The following is a 17,452-nucleotide window of genomic DNA, read 5'->3' as shown; positions in this document are numbered from 1 at the left end:
GTCACACAACATCAACGTTTTGAGCTTGTAATAAAATTATGATGTTATATTCTCGTCAAAAACATACCTGGAGTAAAGTTTTTATTTTGCACATACATACATCACAGACACACCACAGAGATTTTCATCAGGTTTCACCCGATTATGAGCATTTTTAGATGCCTACAGCAACTATCTCAACCACTGACAACATATTACAGCAAGGGTAGAGAAGCTTGAATCTTCGACTGGACTGGGTTGCTTGACGTGAGGATGTTTCGCTTCAAATCGCAGAAGCTTCCTCAGCTAAAATTCTTGCTCTGGTAGTCTGACTTCTGTCTTGACTCTTGTAGAGAAGAATAAAAACTTTTTTATTCTTCCAGCCACATCCCACTCTATTTGGGGAGTGTCTGCCAATGTTCTCATGAAGACAGGGAGGAGAAAGACCGTGGCTCATGGCAAGCAGTAAACAGAGCGGAGAGGAAGGCAAATTCATACAGTCCCTTCCTCCGGAGTGCGGTGCCATTCATGCAGACATTGCTGCTTTGATTAGCGCAGAATGGGATGTTGCTTTGACAGTGAGACTATCATATTTCGGCCCCAAAACACACATGACACCACGTGCGCACACGTATGTGTGGTTAAATTTTCCAAATGACAGAAATCCATCGTGGTGATGGAGAACTTTAACCCATGCCTTACAGCAAAAGCCATGGCAAAAGGCAGGTTTAGGTCCATATTTTGTAACATCCACCTCGGTGATCCGGATGAGGATGTAAAAACGGACAGAAAAAATGGAACACCAGGGCACGACAAACTGTTTAGAGTCAGGCCTCTTTATGAAGACATTCTCAGTGCCTGCCAGGCTCATTACCACCCGAGCAGGGAGCTGGCAGTGAATGAAAGATTGATGGTGATGAAGGCAAAAACTGGAATGACACAATACATGAAGAACAAGCCAACTAAATGTGGGAAGAAACTTTATGTATTGGCTGAGTCTAGCAGTGGCTACAGCATCAGGTCCATCATCTACACTGGCAAGACTGTGACCACAAGAGAGCATGGGCTGTCCGATGATGTTTTTAAAGGTAAATTATAAAGGTAAAACCAAAAGTAGTCAAAAACAGCAAAGTATACTCTGGACCCCAGAGGGTTAAACTTTTATTTTCACTGCCTACTTAAATGCATTTTCTGGTCATGGACATTTCTCTTTTCAGCAGTCTGTAATTGCTTTTCCAAACACTTTAGTTTGCAGCTTATTGGCAGAACCACCATCTCACTGGTACCTGAACTAAAGTAAAGTAATTTCAGTGTGATGTCTAAGTCCCAGTCCCCACATTTGAGACTGTGCCCCACTCTGTACATTCGTGTCTTGATTATGTCTTTTGTGCCACTAATGTACAGTGCATTCTACATGGGAATAAAAGCACCAAACCGATGCAAAGAGTGACGGAAATGCCAAAGAGGGTCTGCAAAGCTTACAGAAGTTGTACTGCTTCCAACAGTTTCCAGTTTACTCCAGCTTCATGATTGGAGCATTTGTACTTTTTGAATTGGACATTTTTCTGTGGAGTTTGTGCTTTGTGAAGAGTCTATGTAATTACATGCTTTGTTTTTTGTGAGCTCTAATCCACAGGCTGCAAGGGGCATTTTATTGGGAAACAAACAAAACAAAAACTGACTAGCCGTTTTTTTCCTGCCTAACTTTCGGTATGGCAAGCCAACCAGCTTCCTGTCATCTGGAATGTTGTCTGAAGCAACTCATTCACTTAAGGTGGAGGGCAACCATTCAGCACATCGAATACAATTTAGTCCAAAAAATACTTCACTTAATAATTCACGCACACACACACACACACACACACACACAAAATAAACACTGGGAAGAATTTACCTGTTCTTGCTGTTACGAAAGCTGAAACACATGCAGAGGAGGATGCATATCAGCCCCAGACACACACCAACGATAATACCTGTGACTGCATGAATATCCAGCTCTGTTTAAATGTCAGAAAACACAGAAAAGGACAAGGAAAGTGTAAAAATTAGAAACAGTAAACTGCGACTGTACAGTAATTAGGGGTGGTTCGGTTCACACCATGCTTTGGACATCATGGTTCTGTATGATTTCTGTACAATGGTGGGGGGAGGAACAAAACAGTTTTCTGCAGAATCTCTATGATTGGTAGATCTGGGTGATGCTGGGTAATGCATCAGCAATAGGGGAGTCATGGTACACAAAAGTCTCGGTTCAGTTCATATTTGTTTAGATGTCACGGTTTAGTACGGCAGCATTAATCTGTGATCAGCAGGGAGCTGTTGTCAGACACGTTCGCACTATGAGACTAAGCAGAAATGTCAACTTTCTTTTTTCATGAAATGTTTATGAATTGATTACATCTCTTGTCATTCGCCTTGGGATGAATTTACTGTGCAGTGCATTGTTTTGTTTTGTTTTTTTGCAATGCATCATGTCAGACTCCCTTCAATATTTTACCCATGTTAAGTTTTTTTTTTTGTGTTTTACGAAAATTACGGCATCTCATAAAATCTCACTGTACAGATTTGAAATTGCACAGTGTCACTGTTCGGCAGCCATCTCATCCATGAAATTTTACTGGACAATAGAGCGTGAGATTGGCCGAAGCAGCAGGCATGGTATTGCATTCGCTCTACCGCACTGTTGTGACAAAAAGGGAGCTGAGCCGAAAGGTGAAGCTCTTGATCTACTGGTCAATCTTCTTTCCTACTCTCACCTATGGTCATGAGGGTTGGATCATGACAGAAAGAACTAGATCGTGGGTACAAGCGCCCAAAATGGGCTTCCTTAGGAGGGTGGTTGGTGTCTTCCTTAGAGATAGGGTGAGAAGCACAGTCATCCGTGGGGAGCTCGGAGTAGAGCCGCTGCTCCTTTGCATTGAAAGGAGCCAGCTGAGGTGGTTCAGGCATTTAGTAAGGATGCCTCCTGGGCACCGTCCTAGGGAGGTGTTCCAGGCACGTCCATCTGGGAGGAGACCCCGGGGAAGACCCAGGACTAGGTGGAGATATTATATCTCCACACTGGCCTGGGAACACCTTGGTATGCCCCAGTCAGAGGTGGACAATGTGGCCCAGGAAAGGAAAGTCTGGGGTCCCCTACTGGAGCTGTTGGCCCTGCGACCCGATCTCAGATAAGCAGTTGAAGATGACACTCATATAAAACAACTTTTGTCATAAATTGGTGGTGTCTAAACTCGAATGCATCTGATTTCATCTGGCAACAGGGATTCAACAACAAATGTGGCATGAATACACTTTCGCTTTTAGGTTCATATTTTGGAAGAAAAAGGTAAAATAACCAATTCCATTTATGCTTCCAAAGTTTCTGTTTGGAATAATCTGGTCATTTGCTTCAACTGACTGGTTCGCTATTTCCTCTGTTCCATTTGCACCAGTCTGACTCACATATAGCAGACAGAGGGGTGTGGCCACTCCTCCTTTTCTCAGGCACAAGAACTCCTTTTACACAGAACATGAAAATAGCATGACACGCAGTCTGTGGAAATGAGATGATGTCAGTGACTTACAGGAACAAATAAGCATGTGTGTATAATTACACTGTGCAGAGTAATACTGTGTATTCTATGTACAGTTCTGTGCACCAGACCATCACGTGCATACCATGCGGTTCATTACAAATACTTGTACAATACATGTATTGTGAGCAAGTTTGTCAGTGACTGTGATGACAACAGAAAAGTGATGGATGATGTTGAGTGAGCACTCACGTACCCCGTAACTGATAAAAAAAAATGCTGTCCTTGTCCGATCCACCATTGAGAACCCAAAGTTGTCCCATTCACAGTTTTAGAGTAGCCCAGAATCCTTTGCACGCTGGAGAGGGAGACTTGATAATGGCTCAGCTTAATGCTAACTTTAACATTGAAAATGCCACAGACACGCTAACGCGTTTGCATCAGTCCGTTTTTAAGTTATAAAATCTATCAACTGTTTCAGAAGACCATAACAGGTCGGTTTAACATAAAAAAGGTAAATATTACTCACAGACATATGCTCTTTAGGGTTTTAGTGGGGAAAAATTAAGATAAAGCGAAATAAAACAAAGACCCAACGAAGCAGCAGATCGAAGATTGAAGCACTGCTTCATTGGTTCAAGGTTCAAAGCAAAGCCGTGCTGCAGAAACAGTTGATTATACAGACCCACTGCAGGGTCTGTAATCAATGTAGAGAAATGATCATTTTCCTGACAAACACCCCCAAAAACAATAGCCACTCTGAAGGACCGATAAGAGAATCATTAAGCAAAAAGGCTACTGATGTCGATGGATCGAATCATTTCTTAAGGATACCCGAAAAAAGTTCCCGACATGCAACCCTAACAGCAACATGCTTTTTTTTTTTATTTTATTTTTTTAAATAAAACTCACATTAAAGACTCACAAGTATCTTAGTTAAACAGCTAAATGCATATTTTGGTTGAACTCACCTCCATAACAACACAATGTTGCAAACAAGTTGCTTGTTGCTTGTCCACTCCACCACCCGCAAACACTTGTTTACACTGACAACGAAATCTCATCAGCAAGAATGTGATTACGTGTGAGATTTGACACCATAAAGGAGTTAATACTGCTCACTTTAAAGAAGCAGGTGGGTCCTCTCGAGCTACTTTCTACTTGCCATGCCAATGAGTGTGACTGACTCAGAGTTGTCCAAAAGGAACTGGTGCATGTGAAATTGTTTCCGCATTTCATTTTTACACTGCGTATTCTCCCTTGGACTGCCTGCACTGAAGCGTAACATCCATATCATGATGGTTTGGTATGAATACACGAACCATTCCACCCCTACCAGTAACATGAAAAAAAAAAAAATACACAGAGCATCTGACAATAACTCACAACATTTATTCACCAGTTCAGTCAGAACAACACTGTCAGAAATGCTGAAAAATACACCCAATTTTGTGACAGCATCATGAAAAGTAAATTAATCTATTAGTTTGTGATACCGCACACAAAAAGTGCCACATTTTCATGATGGGAGAATCACGAAGTGTGGGGAGATGGGGGGGGTCTATGGAGGTTATGGTTAAGGTTAGGGGAAGGGGTATGGTTACAAATAGTAAAAAAAAAAAATGCATCACAAAAATGTGACTCATTTCGTGACAGGAGCATGGAAAAAAAAAAATCGTAAGACTGGGCTGCGTTTTTCCCACCAATGATCAGATTTGACTGACTGCAAAAATTAAAAAGTAAAATATTTATTTTGCTCATTAGAAATGTTTAGTTATGTATGAGGGAGTATTTTATTATGGAGAAAAGATTGTGGTTGTTATTATTATTATAGAGTCACATGGTGTATCTTTGACAGTCTGAAAAGGGAGAGGAAACAGATGGGATGAGCTCTCACCCTCCTTCAACAGTCCCATTCACACTACACACTGACAATCACGAGAAAATCTGCTGTGAACAAAATAAATCTGTTACTCTGTCTTTTCTGTGTGCAGGGCATTATCAAAAGTTCACTTTTTGGATAAGAACAACAAAAAGCACTCAAGGCAAAATGCTTTTCCAATCTACTGAGCCAAAGCGGTCTGACCAAGCATCACTTTTTGTTGCCGCTCAAAGAGGACACGTGTGGGAAGCACTGACTGTCAACCTTCACACACCCACTGTGCCAACAAATACCATTAAGTGATGATTATATAGTTTTTAAACTTTTTATTTTTATTATTTATATTGTGTCTGCCTGTATCTATTTGATATTTGTTCTTATCTCTGGTGTCTCTAAAACAGCACTGAAATGAGAATTTCGACCTCAATTTCATTGTACTTTTGTGCAATGACAAAGATATTCTCTTTCTGCTATTATGTGTGTTCCTTTCAAGCCATCCTCCTGCAGACCTGCTGTTTAACACTGACCGTATTGCTGGGATGGCATCTGGACATCCTTTACAAGTGAATAAGGCCCCTGACCCACTTCTGTAGATGCTCCCATCTTGAAGAAGTAATGAGAGCCACTGTCCAAACCACGGATCTCCATGCTGGTAATACTCCCTGGGAAAGAAGGAAGAAAGAAAGAAAGAGAATGTGACAGAGAAAAAAGAGCCAAAAATGTGAATAATGTGACTGACTCTATCCAACAGTACAATGGCAATACATTTAATTTTAATAATAATAATTAAAAAAAAAACTGTGTGTGTGTGTGTGTGTGTGTAGTTAACTATTTTTCTTCAACAACTCAGCCCCCACCATCCTGAGAAATGTCTGTCCACAGATGATCAGGCTGGCTCAGGTTGCTGCTGTACAAGATTCTGTAGCTCATGATGATGCCATTAGGCTCCAGTGGAGGGCGCCAGCGCAGCAGCACAGTGGATGAGTCCAGAGCGCTCAGCTGCAGCTCCACTGGAGGTGTGGTTGGTCCTGAAAGAGAGAGGACACCTGGGTCACTAATTAAACCCAGAAGTGGCACAGCTGGGACATGTTTATTGTCTTAGTGGGAAATTTGTCACATTATGTGATGGCCATCTGCACCCTTATGTCCCCTGCACCTGAGTACAGACGAGAGGGCCCCAGGAGGCCAAATGTGGGAAGGAGCAGGGGCTCAGGTGATGCAACATGGCCATGGAGAGTGTGACAGGATGACTAATAATCATGATGTCATTAAAAGAGTCACATTGCATACACCAGACGTGGCTGGGACAAGAGGCACTAATGCTTAATGACACTCATTGCTGCACACACAGTGGTCAGCCAACAAGCTGATCCTCAAATGTGAGTGTCCACACACTCGCTTACACAGACTTGGCACCGTAAAAATGTACATACAATATTAAATTGACAAGACTACTGCCATTCTGGCTGGAGACCAGTTTAGGAGCTAAAATAGCATGCACAATGAAAACAGATGAGCAGAAATGACCTCTAAACAAATGAGCAGCAGGTAATTAAGTGCTAGGAAAGACACAATGAATAAATAAATCTATATTAAAACTAGAGCACTGCGCTCATAGAGTGCAAACCTCCGCCAACACTAGGTTCCAATTCCACAAAATTTTACCTTGGAAAAAAATTTCAAGGTCAGAGTCCTGTTAGAGGCTTTTCATAAGCTAAATCAGATGTGATCAAAAGTCAGGTGTACGAGTATGTATTTAGTGTACCTTAAGGTTTTTTTTGTGGTGCTGTCAGTTTTTTGTTTTGTTTTTTCAACCTTTTTGTTTTCTGAATTCTTTTTCAGCTAATTTTCACAGAACATTGGTTATTTCTGCTATGCACAATTTGTCATTGCTTTTTGGCACTTGGTTTCTGGCTGATAACTGGAAGATAGACAGGAAGTCCCTTTGGCTGCTCCCTTGTTTGCACTCGGGGTCGCCACAGCAAATCCAAGGTGGATATGCATGGTGAATTGGCACAAGTTTTATGCCGGATACCCTTCCTGACACAACTCTACATTTCATGGAGAAATGTGGCAGGGGTGGGATTTGAACCAGGAGCTTTCCACACCGAAACCAAGTGCACTAACCACTTGGCAACCACCCCTGCAACTGGAAGATAGACAAACAGGCATAAAATTGGAACCTCCTTCCAATTTTGGTGGTGTAGATAAATCCACAACAGAAAAATTTGAGTGACTGAGGCACTTTTGATTTGAGATATAATGCAAAATGTACACCAAATGGGCATTTCAATATTAAATTCAGATATTCACAAAACCCACAATCTGGATCCAGATCAAATTTTGTCAGGTGATAGAGTGCCAGTCTGCAACTCACTTTCAAATATGAGAGTGATTAGAGCACGTTTGATAAAGATATAATGTAAAATACACATTAAATGGGGTTTTCAATGTTAAATTTAAATGGCCACAAAATCTGTAATCTGGATCAGATCTGGATCAAAGTTTGTCAGTCAGTAAAGGATATCATCCTACATAACGCTATCAAATATGACAGAAATTTGATTATTTTTGACAGTTTATATTTTTTTGAAAATCTAAACTGAGGAATTTTTCCAATTTTTCCTGACTTTGGACTTTGCCATTGAAAATTGAATCAGTTCTTACCTATCAGGATATGAATCTTCAGTAAATATTTCATAACTTTATATGAGCACAAACAATATGTGGGCACAAACAAACAGGCGAAAACATAAACTGCTCCAACTTTGCTGGTGAAAAACGCTGCATCACATGCTGTGATGCATCACATACTCACAAGGTCACAAGATGGCGGCGCCCATACTGGCAGCGGCTACTTCAACACCCGATAGCAATGTGCATTCCTTGTTAAATGTGTCGTCTGTTTCGTCTCAGTCTTGTACAATAAGAGTCTACAACAGAAGCCTACTACTCGGACCCCGCAACTCCAACTTTTCATATGATCTTTCCGAAGTTACATGGATTTGGAACCTGATGCACTCGGCGAGCTAGGAATCCTACACCGGCGAGACCCAGGGGCCTGCAAAGCAGCGGACTCTCCTCCCGCCACCGGCTGACACCGGAGGCGACGCAAGCAGTGGGAGAGAGCTAGCAAGTGGGGCTGCCGAGGTGGTATCAGTGCCAGACTAAAAGCGATGCCGTACAGACCTGCACTTCCTTCGATTCTGCTTTCCAATGTTCGTTCATTGGAAAACAAAATGGACGACCTCAGATTGGATCTAACTACAAAAAGGAAGGTGAGAGACTGCAGCGCCATCATCCTCACAGAGACATGGCTTAACCACACTGTCCCAGACAACGCCATTCAGGTGGACGGTCTAACATTGTTCCGGGCAGACAGAAGTCAAGTTCTCAGCGGTAAGTCACGAGGTGGTGGTGTGTGCATTTTCATCGACAACTGGTGTACTAACGTTAAAGTCATCTTAAGCCTCTGTTCTGAGGACATAGAATTTTTAACAGTCAAGTGCCGTCCAATATACTTGCCGAGAGAGTTTTCAGCCGTCACTATAACAGCTGTGTATTTGCCGCCCAGCGCAAACACAAAGAACGCACTCTCTACATTGTATCAGTCTGTGAGCTCAATGCAGGACTTAAATCCGGATGCTGCTAACATAATCGCGGGCGATTTCAATCAAGCCAAATTGAAAACAGTACTCCACTATCACAAACGTGGATTTTGCAACAAGGGGAGAAAACATTCTTGACCAGGTGTATACTAATGTTAAGCAGGCATACAGAGCTGTTCACCACCCCCACCTGGGAAACTCAGATCACCTCTCTATCAGGCTCATTCCAGCCTACAGACCACTGTTAACGAGGTGCAAACCTTCTGTGAAACAGATTAGAACTTGGCCAGAGGGGGCCACCTCAGCACTACAAGACTGTTTTGATCGCACAGAATGGAATGTTTTCAGGGAGGCCGCCACTTCCAACCAGCATGTCAACATAACGGAATACACTGAGTCTGTGACAGGCTTCATATCCAAATGCATGGAAGATGTGACTGTCATCAAACACATCACCACAAGGGCAAATGACAAACCCTGGTTCACCAGGGAGGTGCGTGAGCTCCTGATAGCACGGAACACTGCTTTCAAATCTGGAGACAAGGAAGCCCTCAGATCAGTGAGGGTCAACTTGAACCGGGGCATGAGAGCAGCCATGTGTGCCTATGGACAGAAAATCCAATCATATTTCACTGACACAAAAGACCCCAGACGCCTATGGCAAGGCATTCAGTCAGTAACTGACTATCGGCCCACCCCCCCACCCTGCGAGGACAGCACAGACTTTCTTAACTCACTCAATGTCTTCTTCAGTCGTTTGAAGAAAACAACACCATCACTCCAACAAAAGCTCCTCACTGCTTGGACAATGCAACACTTCAACTGGACCCGGCTGATGTGCGGAGGACCCTTGAAAAGGTGAACCGCAGGAAGGCTGCCGGCCCTCACAATATACCTGGGCGTGTGCTTAAAGTCTGTGCTGACTCACTCACAGATGTTCTCACAGATATCTTCAACATCTCTCTGAGCCAAGCCATCATACCAGAATGCTTCAAAGCCACCACCATCATACCGCTACCCAAGAAATCTCCTGCAACAACCCTGAATGACTACTGGCCCATAGCACTCACCCCCATCAGTGCCTTGATTGGCTGGTCAAGGCTCACATAACATCCAGCCTACCTGCCACTCTTGACCCATTCCAGTTTGCGTACCGTCCCAAGCGCTCACCTGATGATGCCATAGCAGCAGTACTTCACCTCAGCCTGGCTCATCTGGAGAACAAAGACAGCTACGTGCGGATGCTGTTCATCGATTTCAGCTCTGCCTTCAGCACAGTCATCCCACAACACCTGGTGAACAAACTGAGTGCAATAGGCATCAGCACCCGACTCTGCACTGGACTTTCTCACCAACGGACCACAGACAGTAAAAGTTGGCAAAAACTCCTCACAGACCACCATCATGAACACAGGGGTCCCCCAGGGATGTGTGTTGAGCCCTCTGCTGTACACCCTGATGACCCATGACTGTTGTGCCAGACACAACTCAAACCACATCATCACGTTTGCAGATGACACAACAGTAGTGGGCCTCATCAGCAACGATGACGACCCAGCCTACAGAGAGGAGGTACACCATCTCGTCAACTGGTGTGACATCAACAACCTGCACCTCAATGTCAACTAAACAAAGGAAATAACGGTGGACTTCAGGAAGAATCAGAAGCCTCACACACCTTTCACCATCAATGGCAGTGCTGTGGAATCAGTGAAAAGCACCAAGTTCCTGGGGGTGCACATCACTGATGACCTGACATGGACAACCAACACCACCTCCCTTGTCAAGAAAGTACAGCAACGCCTTCACTTCCTACGCAGGATGAGGAGAGCCAGTCTCTCCCCTTCAGCCCTCACCACCTTCTATAGGGGTGCCATTGAGAGCATCCTCACCAGCAGTCTCTCAGTCTGGTATGGCAGCTGCCATGTTGCTGACCAGAAAGCGCTACAGAGAGTGGTGAGAACAGCAGAGAAGATCACAAGGTCAGCCCAACCATCCATACAGGACCTGTACCCATCCCGCTGCCACAGAAGAGCCATCAACATCATCAAAGACCCTACCCACCCCTCAAACAAACTGTTTATCCTCCTACCATCTGGCAAGCGCTACAGCAGTATGCGCTGCAGGACCACCAGACTCAGCAACAGCTTGTTGAAGCTTTATAGGTGGAATTCTTTCCCATTCTTACTTGATGTATGACTTCAGTTGTTCAACAGTCCAGGGTCTCCGTTGTCGTATTTTGCTCTTCATAATGTGGCACACATCTGCGATGGTGCCATCATCAGTGATGGCACCATCGCAGATGTGTAAGTTGTCCATGCCGTGGGCACTAACACACCCCCAAACCATCACAGATGCTGGCTTTTGAACGTTGTGCTGGTAACAATCTGGATGGTCTTTTTCCTCTTTTGTCCGGAGGACACGATGTCCATGATTTCCAAAAACAATTTGAAATGTGGACTCATCAGACCACAGCACACCTTTCCACTTTGCGTCTGTCCATTTCAAATGAGTTCAGGCACAGAGAAGGAGGCGGGGTTTCTGGATGTTGTTGATGTATGGCTTTCGCTTTGCATGGTAGAGTTTTAACTTGCACATGTAGATGTAGCGACGAACGGTTTTAACTGACAATGGTTTTCTGAAGTGTTCCTGATCCTTTACACAATGATGTCGGTTTTTAATGCAGTGCCGCCTGAGGGATTGAAGGTCACAAGCATTCAATGTTGGTTTTCGGCCTTGCCGCTTACATGTAGAAAGTTTTCCAGATTCTCTGAATCTTCTGATTTTATTATGGACTGTAGACAATGGAATCTCTAAATTCCTTGCAATTGAACATTGAGAAACATTGTTCTTAAACTGCTGGACTATTTTTTCACGCAGTTGTTCACAAAGTGGTGATCCGCGCCCCATCTTTGCTTGTGAATGGCTGAGCCTTTTGGGGATGATCCTTTTATACCCAATAATGACACTCACCTCTTTCCAATTAACCTGTTCACCTGTAGAATGTTCCAAACAGGTGTAGCATTCATCAACTTTCCCAGTCTTCTGTCACCCTAGCCCAGCTTTTTTTAAACGTGTTGCAGGCATCCATTTCAAAATGAGCAAATATATGCACAAAAACAAAAAAGTCTATCAGTTTGATCATTAAATATCTTGAATATAGGTTGAAGAGGATTTGAAAATCATTGTATTCTGTGTTTATTTACATTTCACACAATGTCCAAACTTCACTGGAATTGGGGTTGTAGATTGAGACCTGTCACCGTAAATGTTTGCAAGGCATGACTCCCACAAAGAGCACCAGGGAGTAAGAGGCTAAACCTCCAAATCTCTCCACTGTCCCCATTGAATATCATGAATATCATGATTTAGCCTAAGTCTTTAGCAAGGACCGAGCGCTGTCCCTTCCTCCTCATCGGCCGTATCACTGTTTCATTGATTTGCTTCCTAGCGTGTTGGTCCCATCGAGTCTGGACTACTGCAATGTTCTATTTTCTGGTTTACTGCAATCCAGCATTAGGGGTCTCCAACTGGTTCAAAATGCTACTGCCAGACTTTTGACATGAAGCAGAAAGTTTGATCACATTACACCCATTTTGGCAACTCTTCACTGGCTTCCTGTCCCAGTGAGATGACATTTTAAGGTTCTGCTACTAGCCTATAAAATTGTTCACAGACTTGCACCTCCCTACCTAGCTGATCTAATTAAACCCTACGTACCAGCCCAGGCTTTGCGTTCTCAAGGTGCAGGACTACTTTGTGTCCCTAGGGTGAATAAAAAGTCTGCGGGTCACAGAGCTTTCTCTTATCATGCCCCTGTTCTGTGGAATGATCTCCCTGCGTCAATAAAACAGTCAGATTCTGTAGAGACTTTCAAGTCCAGACTTAAGATGCACTTATTTTCCCTTTTGTATGGCTAGCATACGGGCATAGTATGTTTCTATGCTTTTTACTTTTAATTCATTTTAGTAATAAACGGAGTGGGCCATGGCCTCAACTTTATCTAAATTCTGGGTCTTTTAGTGAAGCTTAGGGCTAGTGTCCAGCGATCACCTTAGTATTTCTTCTGTTTTTCTTGTTGCTTAATGCTGACAAATTATACTGTATTTGTTGTCTTTCTGATGCTTGATACTGCTTTTTTTTTCTCTTTTTTTCTGTGTTTGAGAGAAAAGACACCACATCCATCCAGAGATGGACCTGGTGTCTGTTCCGAAAACCGTCCTGTGCACCGGCTACATTTCCTGTATGTTCGTTTTGTGAATTGTTTTGTAATTTGTGTCTGTAGCATGGCCCAAGCAGAGGGTCACTCCTTTGAGTGTGGTCTGCTTAAGGTTTCTTCCTCAGAGGGAGTTTTTCCTTACCACTGTTGCTCTGGGGGTTGGTAAGGTTAGAATTACTTGTGTGAAGCGCCTTGAGGCAACCTTGTTGTGATTTGGCACTATATAAATGAAAATAAATTGAAAATTGAAATTGATTCAGTTGCTTGACCTGTCACCTCTTCACACCTCTTCTCCACAGCTCCCATCATCATTCAACCAGACTCTGACCCCCAGTTCATAATGGAGGTTGATGCCTCTGACATCAGGATTGGGGCTATCCTGTACCAGCAAGCTGACATCGACCACCAGCAACACCCGTGTGCCTTCTTTTCACACCGTCTGGGTCCTGCTGAGTGTAACTATGATGTGGGCAACTGGGAGCTTCTGGAAGTCAAGGAAGCATTACAAGAGTAGCACCACTGGTTGAAAGGTATAGCCATTTCATTCGTAGTCCACACTTATCACAAAAACCTAGTATACATTCAAACAGCTAAGAGACTAAAAACCCGGTAGGCCAGGTGATCCCTATTTTTTTGGATGTTTCAACTTCACCATTGCATACCACCCTGGATCCAAGAACACAAAACCAGGTGCATTATCTAGACAGTTTTCCACCCCAGAACAGTCCCAAAGTCCTGAACCTATCTTCCCATCACATTTGGTCATGGGCACCTGATATGGGACATTGAAAAGGTCATCAGGGATGTTCAGCAACAACACCCAGATCTTGGAGGAGGACCTTCTGTTCATCCCACCTTGGTCACCTACCACTGACCTCCTAGTCCACCACGTGTTCTGGCTGCATGGCATCTCATTGGACAATGTGTCTGACTGAGGTCCCCAATTCACCTCCTAGATAATGAAAGCATTCTGTGAAACTCTTTGGGCCTTGTTTAGCTTATCTTCTGGTTTCCATCCTCAGACCAATGGCCAAGTGGAACAGGCAAAGAACTTGAGTCCACCCTAAGCTGTGGCTCATCTGCTCATCCTTCCACATGGAGCACTCATTTATCATGGGTGGAGCATGCACACAACACCCAGGTGAACACCACTACTGGATTGTCACCGTTTGAGTCCTCCTTCGGATACCAGCCAGCATTGTTCCTGGACCAGGAGGCGGATCTGGCCATCCCATGTGTGCATGGCAACCTGCAGTGCTGTAGTAGGATGTGGAATACTGCCTGTTCCACACTGCTGTGCACCAAGGACCAGACTTGGCGTCATACAGACCAGGATAGGACTCTGGCTCCCCAGTACCATCCAGGTCAGGAGGTGTGGCTCTCGGAAAAGGACATCTCCCTGAAGGCAGAAGCCCGGAAGCTGGCACCCCACTGCCTGGTGCCCTATGTAGTGGACTATGGTGGGAGTCCGATCATAGTTTGTGTGCGGTTTCCCATCTCCTTATGTATCCATCCGTCTTTTCATGTGTCCTGTCTGAAGCCTGTCCACTACAGCCCGTTGTGTACTCTGGCCGATTCTGATAGGTACTCACCACTAAAGACAAGGAACATCCCACTATAGCTACAGTTATGGAAATGTTGTGGCCCAGTTGTCAAGCCAGCACAATTTGGTCCTTGTCAAAGTCACTCGAATCTTTATGCATACCATTTTCTCCCCTCCATCCAACACATGATCTACACACACACACTGTCCTATCCAAACGGCACCTTGGAATTGAGTCAAACATGGCACATATATGGAACATATACTTTGAAAAACAGGGAGTGACACAGGCTACTGAGCACTTTGGCAATAATTGTAGTAGTAGTTAAGGGCAGAGACACTTTTGTGCTACAGAACTGAGCTGAACACTGTATGTGCGCTAAACTTGGCACACATACAGTGCATTCAAAAAGTATTAACAGTGCATCATGTTTTCCACATTTTGTTATGTTAGAGCCTTATCCCAATATGGATGAAATTCTTTTCTTTTTTTTTTACCTCAAAACTGCACACACAATATCCCACAATGACAATGTGAAAAAGATTTCTCATATTGTTGCAAATGCATTAAAGGACACGTTACACATTTTTTAACATCCCAGTTAGCAACACAATATCAAAGTACTAATAATTAATGGTCTCTGATGTTTTTTTATTGCTCTCCCTGAGCGAGTTAAAAGGTGTCTCACTCTGAAATTTTTGGCATTTCTTGTCATGTGACGTACATTTTAGAATGAGCAAACATCCAATGGCTTACAGACAGAGCAAAACAAATGCGGTTACGTCCAATAACAAAGCTTCTCAGCTTTTCTTTGAAAGTAATGGCTTGGATTTACAGAGGCGAAGACACTGTTCACCCCGAAACTCTTAACTTTTTTCAGAGTCTTTTTACAGGATATAACTGACTATAACGTGCCACAATCGTGACAGAATTTAAGCCGAAGGCAGTGCTGCTGTCAGACATTATTCTCTGGCAGCGATCTCACACATGAAGCGTGCACCATGAATTATTTTGGATCTGGACATGTTCTCTGCAGGCTATCTGTGTGAGGAATTATAGTGGACCTGCACATGTTCTCTGACCGGCTATTGCACGTGTGTGGACTTTATATTTGCAAATCTTTACAACTGGGTGAGTGATTGGCATGTTCATTTTTTTCCTCTTTTGTGTTCTCTTCAGTGGAGCTGCTAGGGTTTATTTTTATTTTACTTTGAGAGAGTTTGTGGTCATTTAGATGTTGATCTCTTCACAGCACACTGTTTTAACCCGCAAAACCTGTTTTAACCTGCACACATGATCACATCTGTGCATTTCATGTTCACAGTGGCAATAAACAGCTGACAAGTGCAGGCACTGTTTATTGCCACTGTGGATGTGAAATGCACACGTGATCACATAGATGTGATCACAAGTGATCTTCTAATTTCAAGAGATTTGAAAAATACTAACTGCTGCCGCCAGGCCCCTGTTTTTTGTGACGTGTGAGTGACATTTTGAGTTACAGACTGGATACATTAGTTCATTAGTGGGGGATTTTGTTACATCTGCCCCAGGTTGCATTTTTGAGGCATTCAACATCAACATGGACTTCCTCATCAAGGACCCCTTAGAGTGGGAGGATGCAGCAGGTTGCAGCAGGTCCTGGATAACACTGCTGCTGTCAATGATTTTGCTGAGTGATGAGTTGCACTTAACCAGGATTACAATCACATCCTAACGAAACATGAACAGCAGCACCAATACCTGCTGCAAGTTGTTGAGTGGCACTGACGTCAGTTCCCAGATACGAAGAAAATCGGAACCAAACACCACTCCCCATGACTGTTTTCACCAAATAGGTGGACAGTGACATGTAATACTTTTTTTTAATCTCTCCTGTATGGTCAGTTAAAGGAGAAAGGATTCTTGTTTCAATTTGTATTTCATTTGTGAACAGGTACATTATTATTGCTGGTTTGCACTAATATACTCAACCATTATAATTCCCACCCCGCGTGCGACAGTGGTTAGAACAGTCGTACGGAAATAAAATTTTGCACAAAACCTTTTCGCATAAAGATGAATAATTTTGCAAGGAAGCACCTAAGAAAATCACATTTTTAGAGGACCAACCTAATGTACATGTGATTTCTTAGTTTTTTATTATTATTTTTTTAAATTAGCAAAAAATAAATAAATAAATAAAATAAATAAAAAGGCTTTTTCATGTCATTTTGGGGGTGTTGTGAGTAGAATTTTTGGGGAAAAATGAATTTACTCCATTTTGTAATAAGGCTGTAATACAATAAAAGTGGAAAAGGTGCAATGCTATGAATACTTTCTGGATGCACCGTATACCTTGACATACAGGGAGTGACATAAGCTAGTGAGCACTTTAGTTGTAGTAGTAGTTTGTGCTCCATTACCATCGGCAAGTGTGATAAAAGGCTGGTGTCATATTGTTCTATTCTGTTCTTTTCCTTTTGAACTTTTTACCTCTTAATTTTTGCAAGTAACAATAGCGTAGTAGTAGTAGTAGTAGCAGTAGTAGTCGTAGTCATAGTTGTAGCTATCTCTTCTTGGTGTAGCTTTAGTCGTGCCCTAACAGTTCTCTGGACTCCGGGATAAGTGGGAGGTGATAGCTTTGTTTTGGAGTTTTCATGTCAGTCCATATATATATATATATATATAGAGAGAGAGAGAGAGAGAGAGAGAGAGAGAGAGAG

At 43.1% G+C, this 17,452-nt stretch overlaps 1 protein-coding gene across 1 annotated transcript in view; it reads right to left on the bottom strand.

The window, feature by feature from the left end:
• igdcc4 (immunoglobulin superfamily, DCC subclass, member 4) overlaps positions 1–17,452 on the bottom strand; it is a 239,601-nt gene that overhangs the window by 9,210 nt on the left and 212,939 nt on the right. The window contains exons 15-17 of the mRNA XM_034186751.1: positions 6,234–6,404; positions 5,904–6,038; positions 1,874–1,976 (exon numbers count right to left, since the gene is read on the bottom strand). Coding sequence (XP_034042642.1) covers positions 1,874–1,976; positions 5,904–6,038; positions 6,234–6,404 — 409 coding nt within the window. The remainder of the gene's footprint in view (positions 1–1,873; positions 1,977–5,903; positions 6,039–6,233; positions 6,405–17,452) is intronic.

This window comes from Thalassophryne amazonica, chromosome 2, assembly GCF_902500255.1.
Source record: "Thalassophryne amazonica chromosome 2, fThaAma1.1, whole genome shotgun sequence".
In the NCBI taxonomy this organism is placed as follows: domain Eukaryota; kingdom Metazoa; phylum Chordata; class Actinopteri; order Batrachoidiformes; family Batrachoididae; genus Thalassophryne; species Thalassophryne amazonica.
Note: the sequence above shows the minus strand (reverse complement) of the source record. Positions and strands in the feature narration are given on the sequence as shown.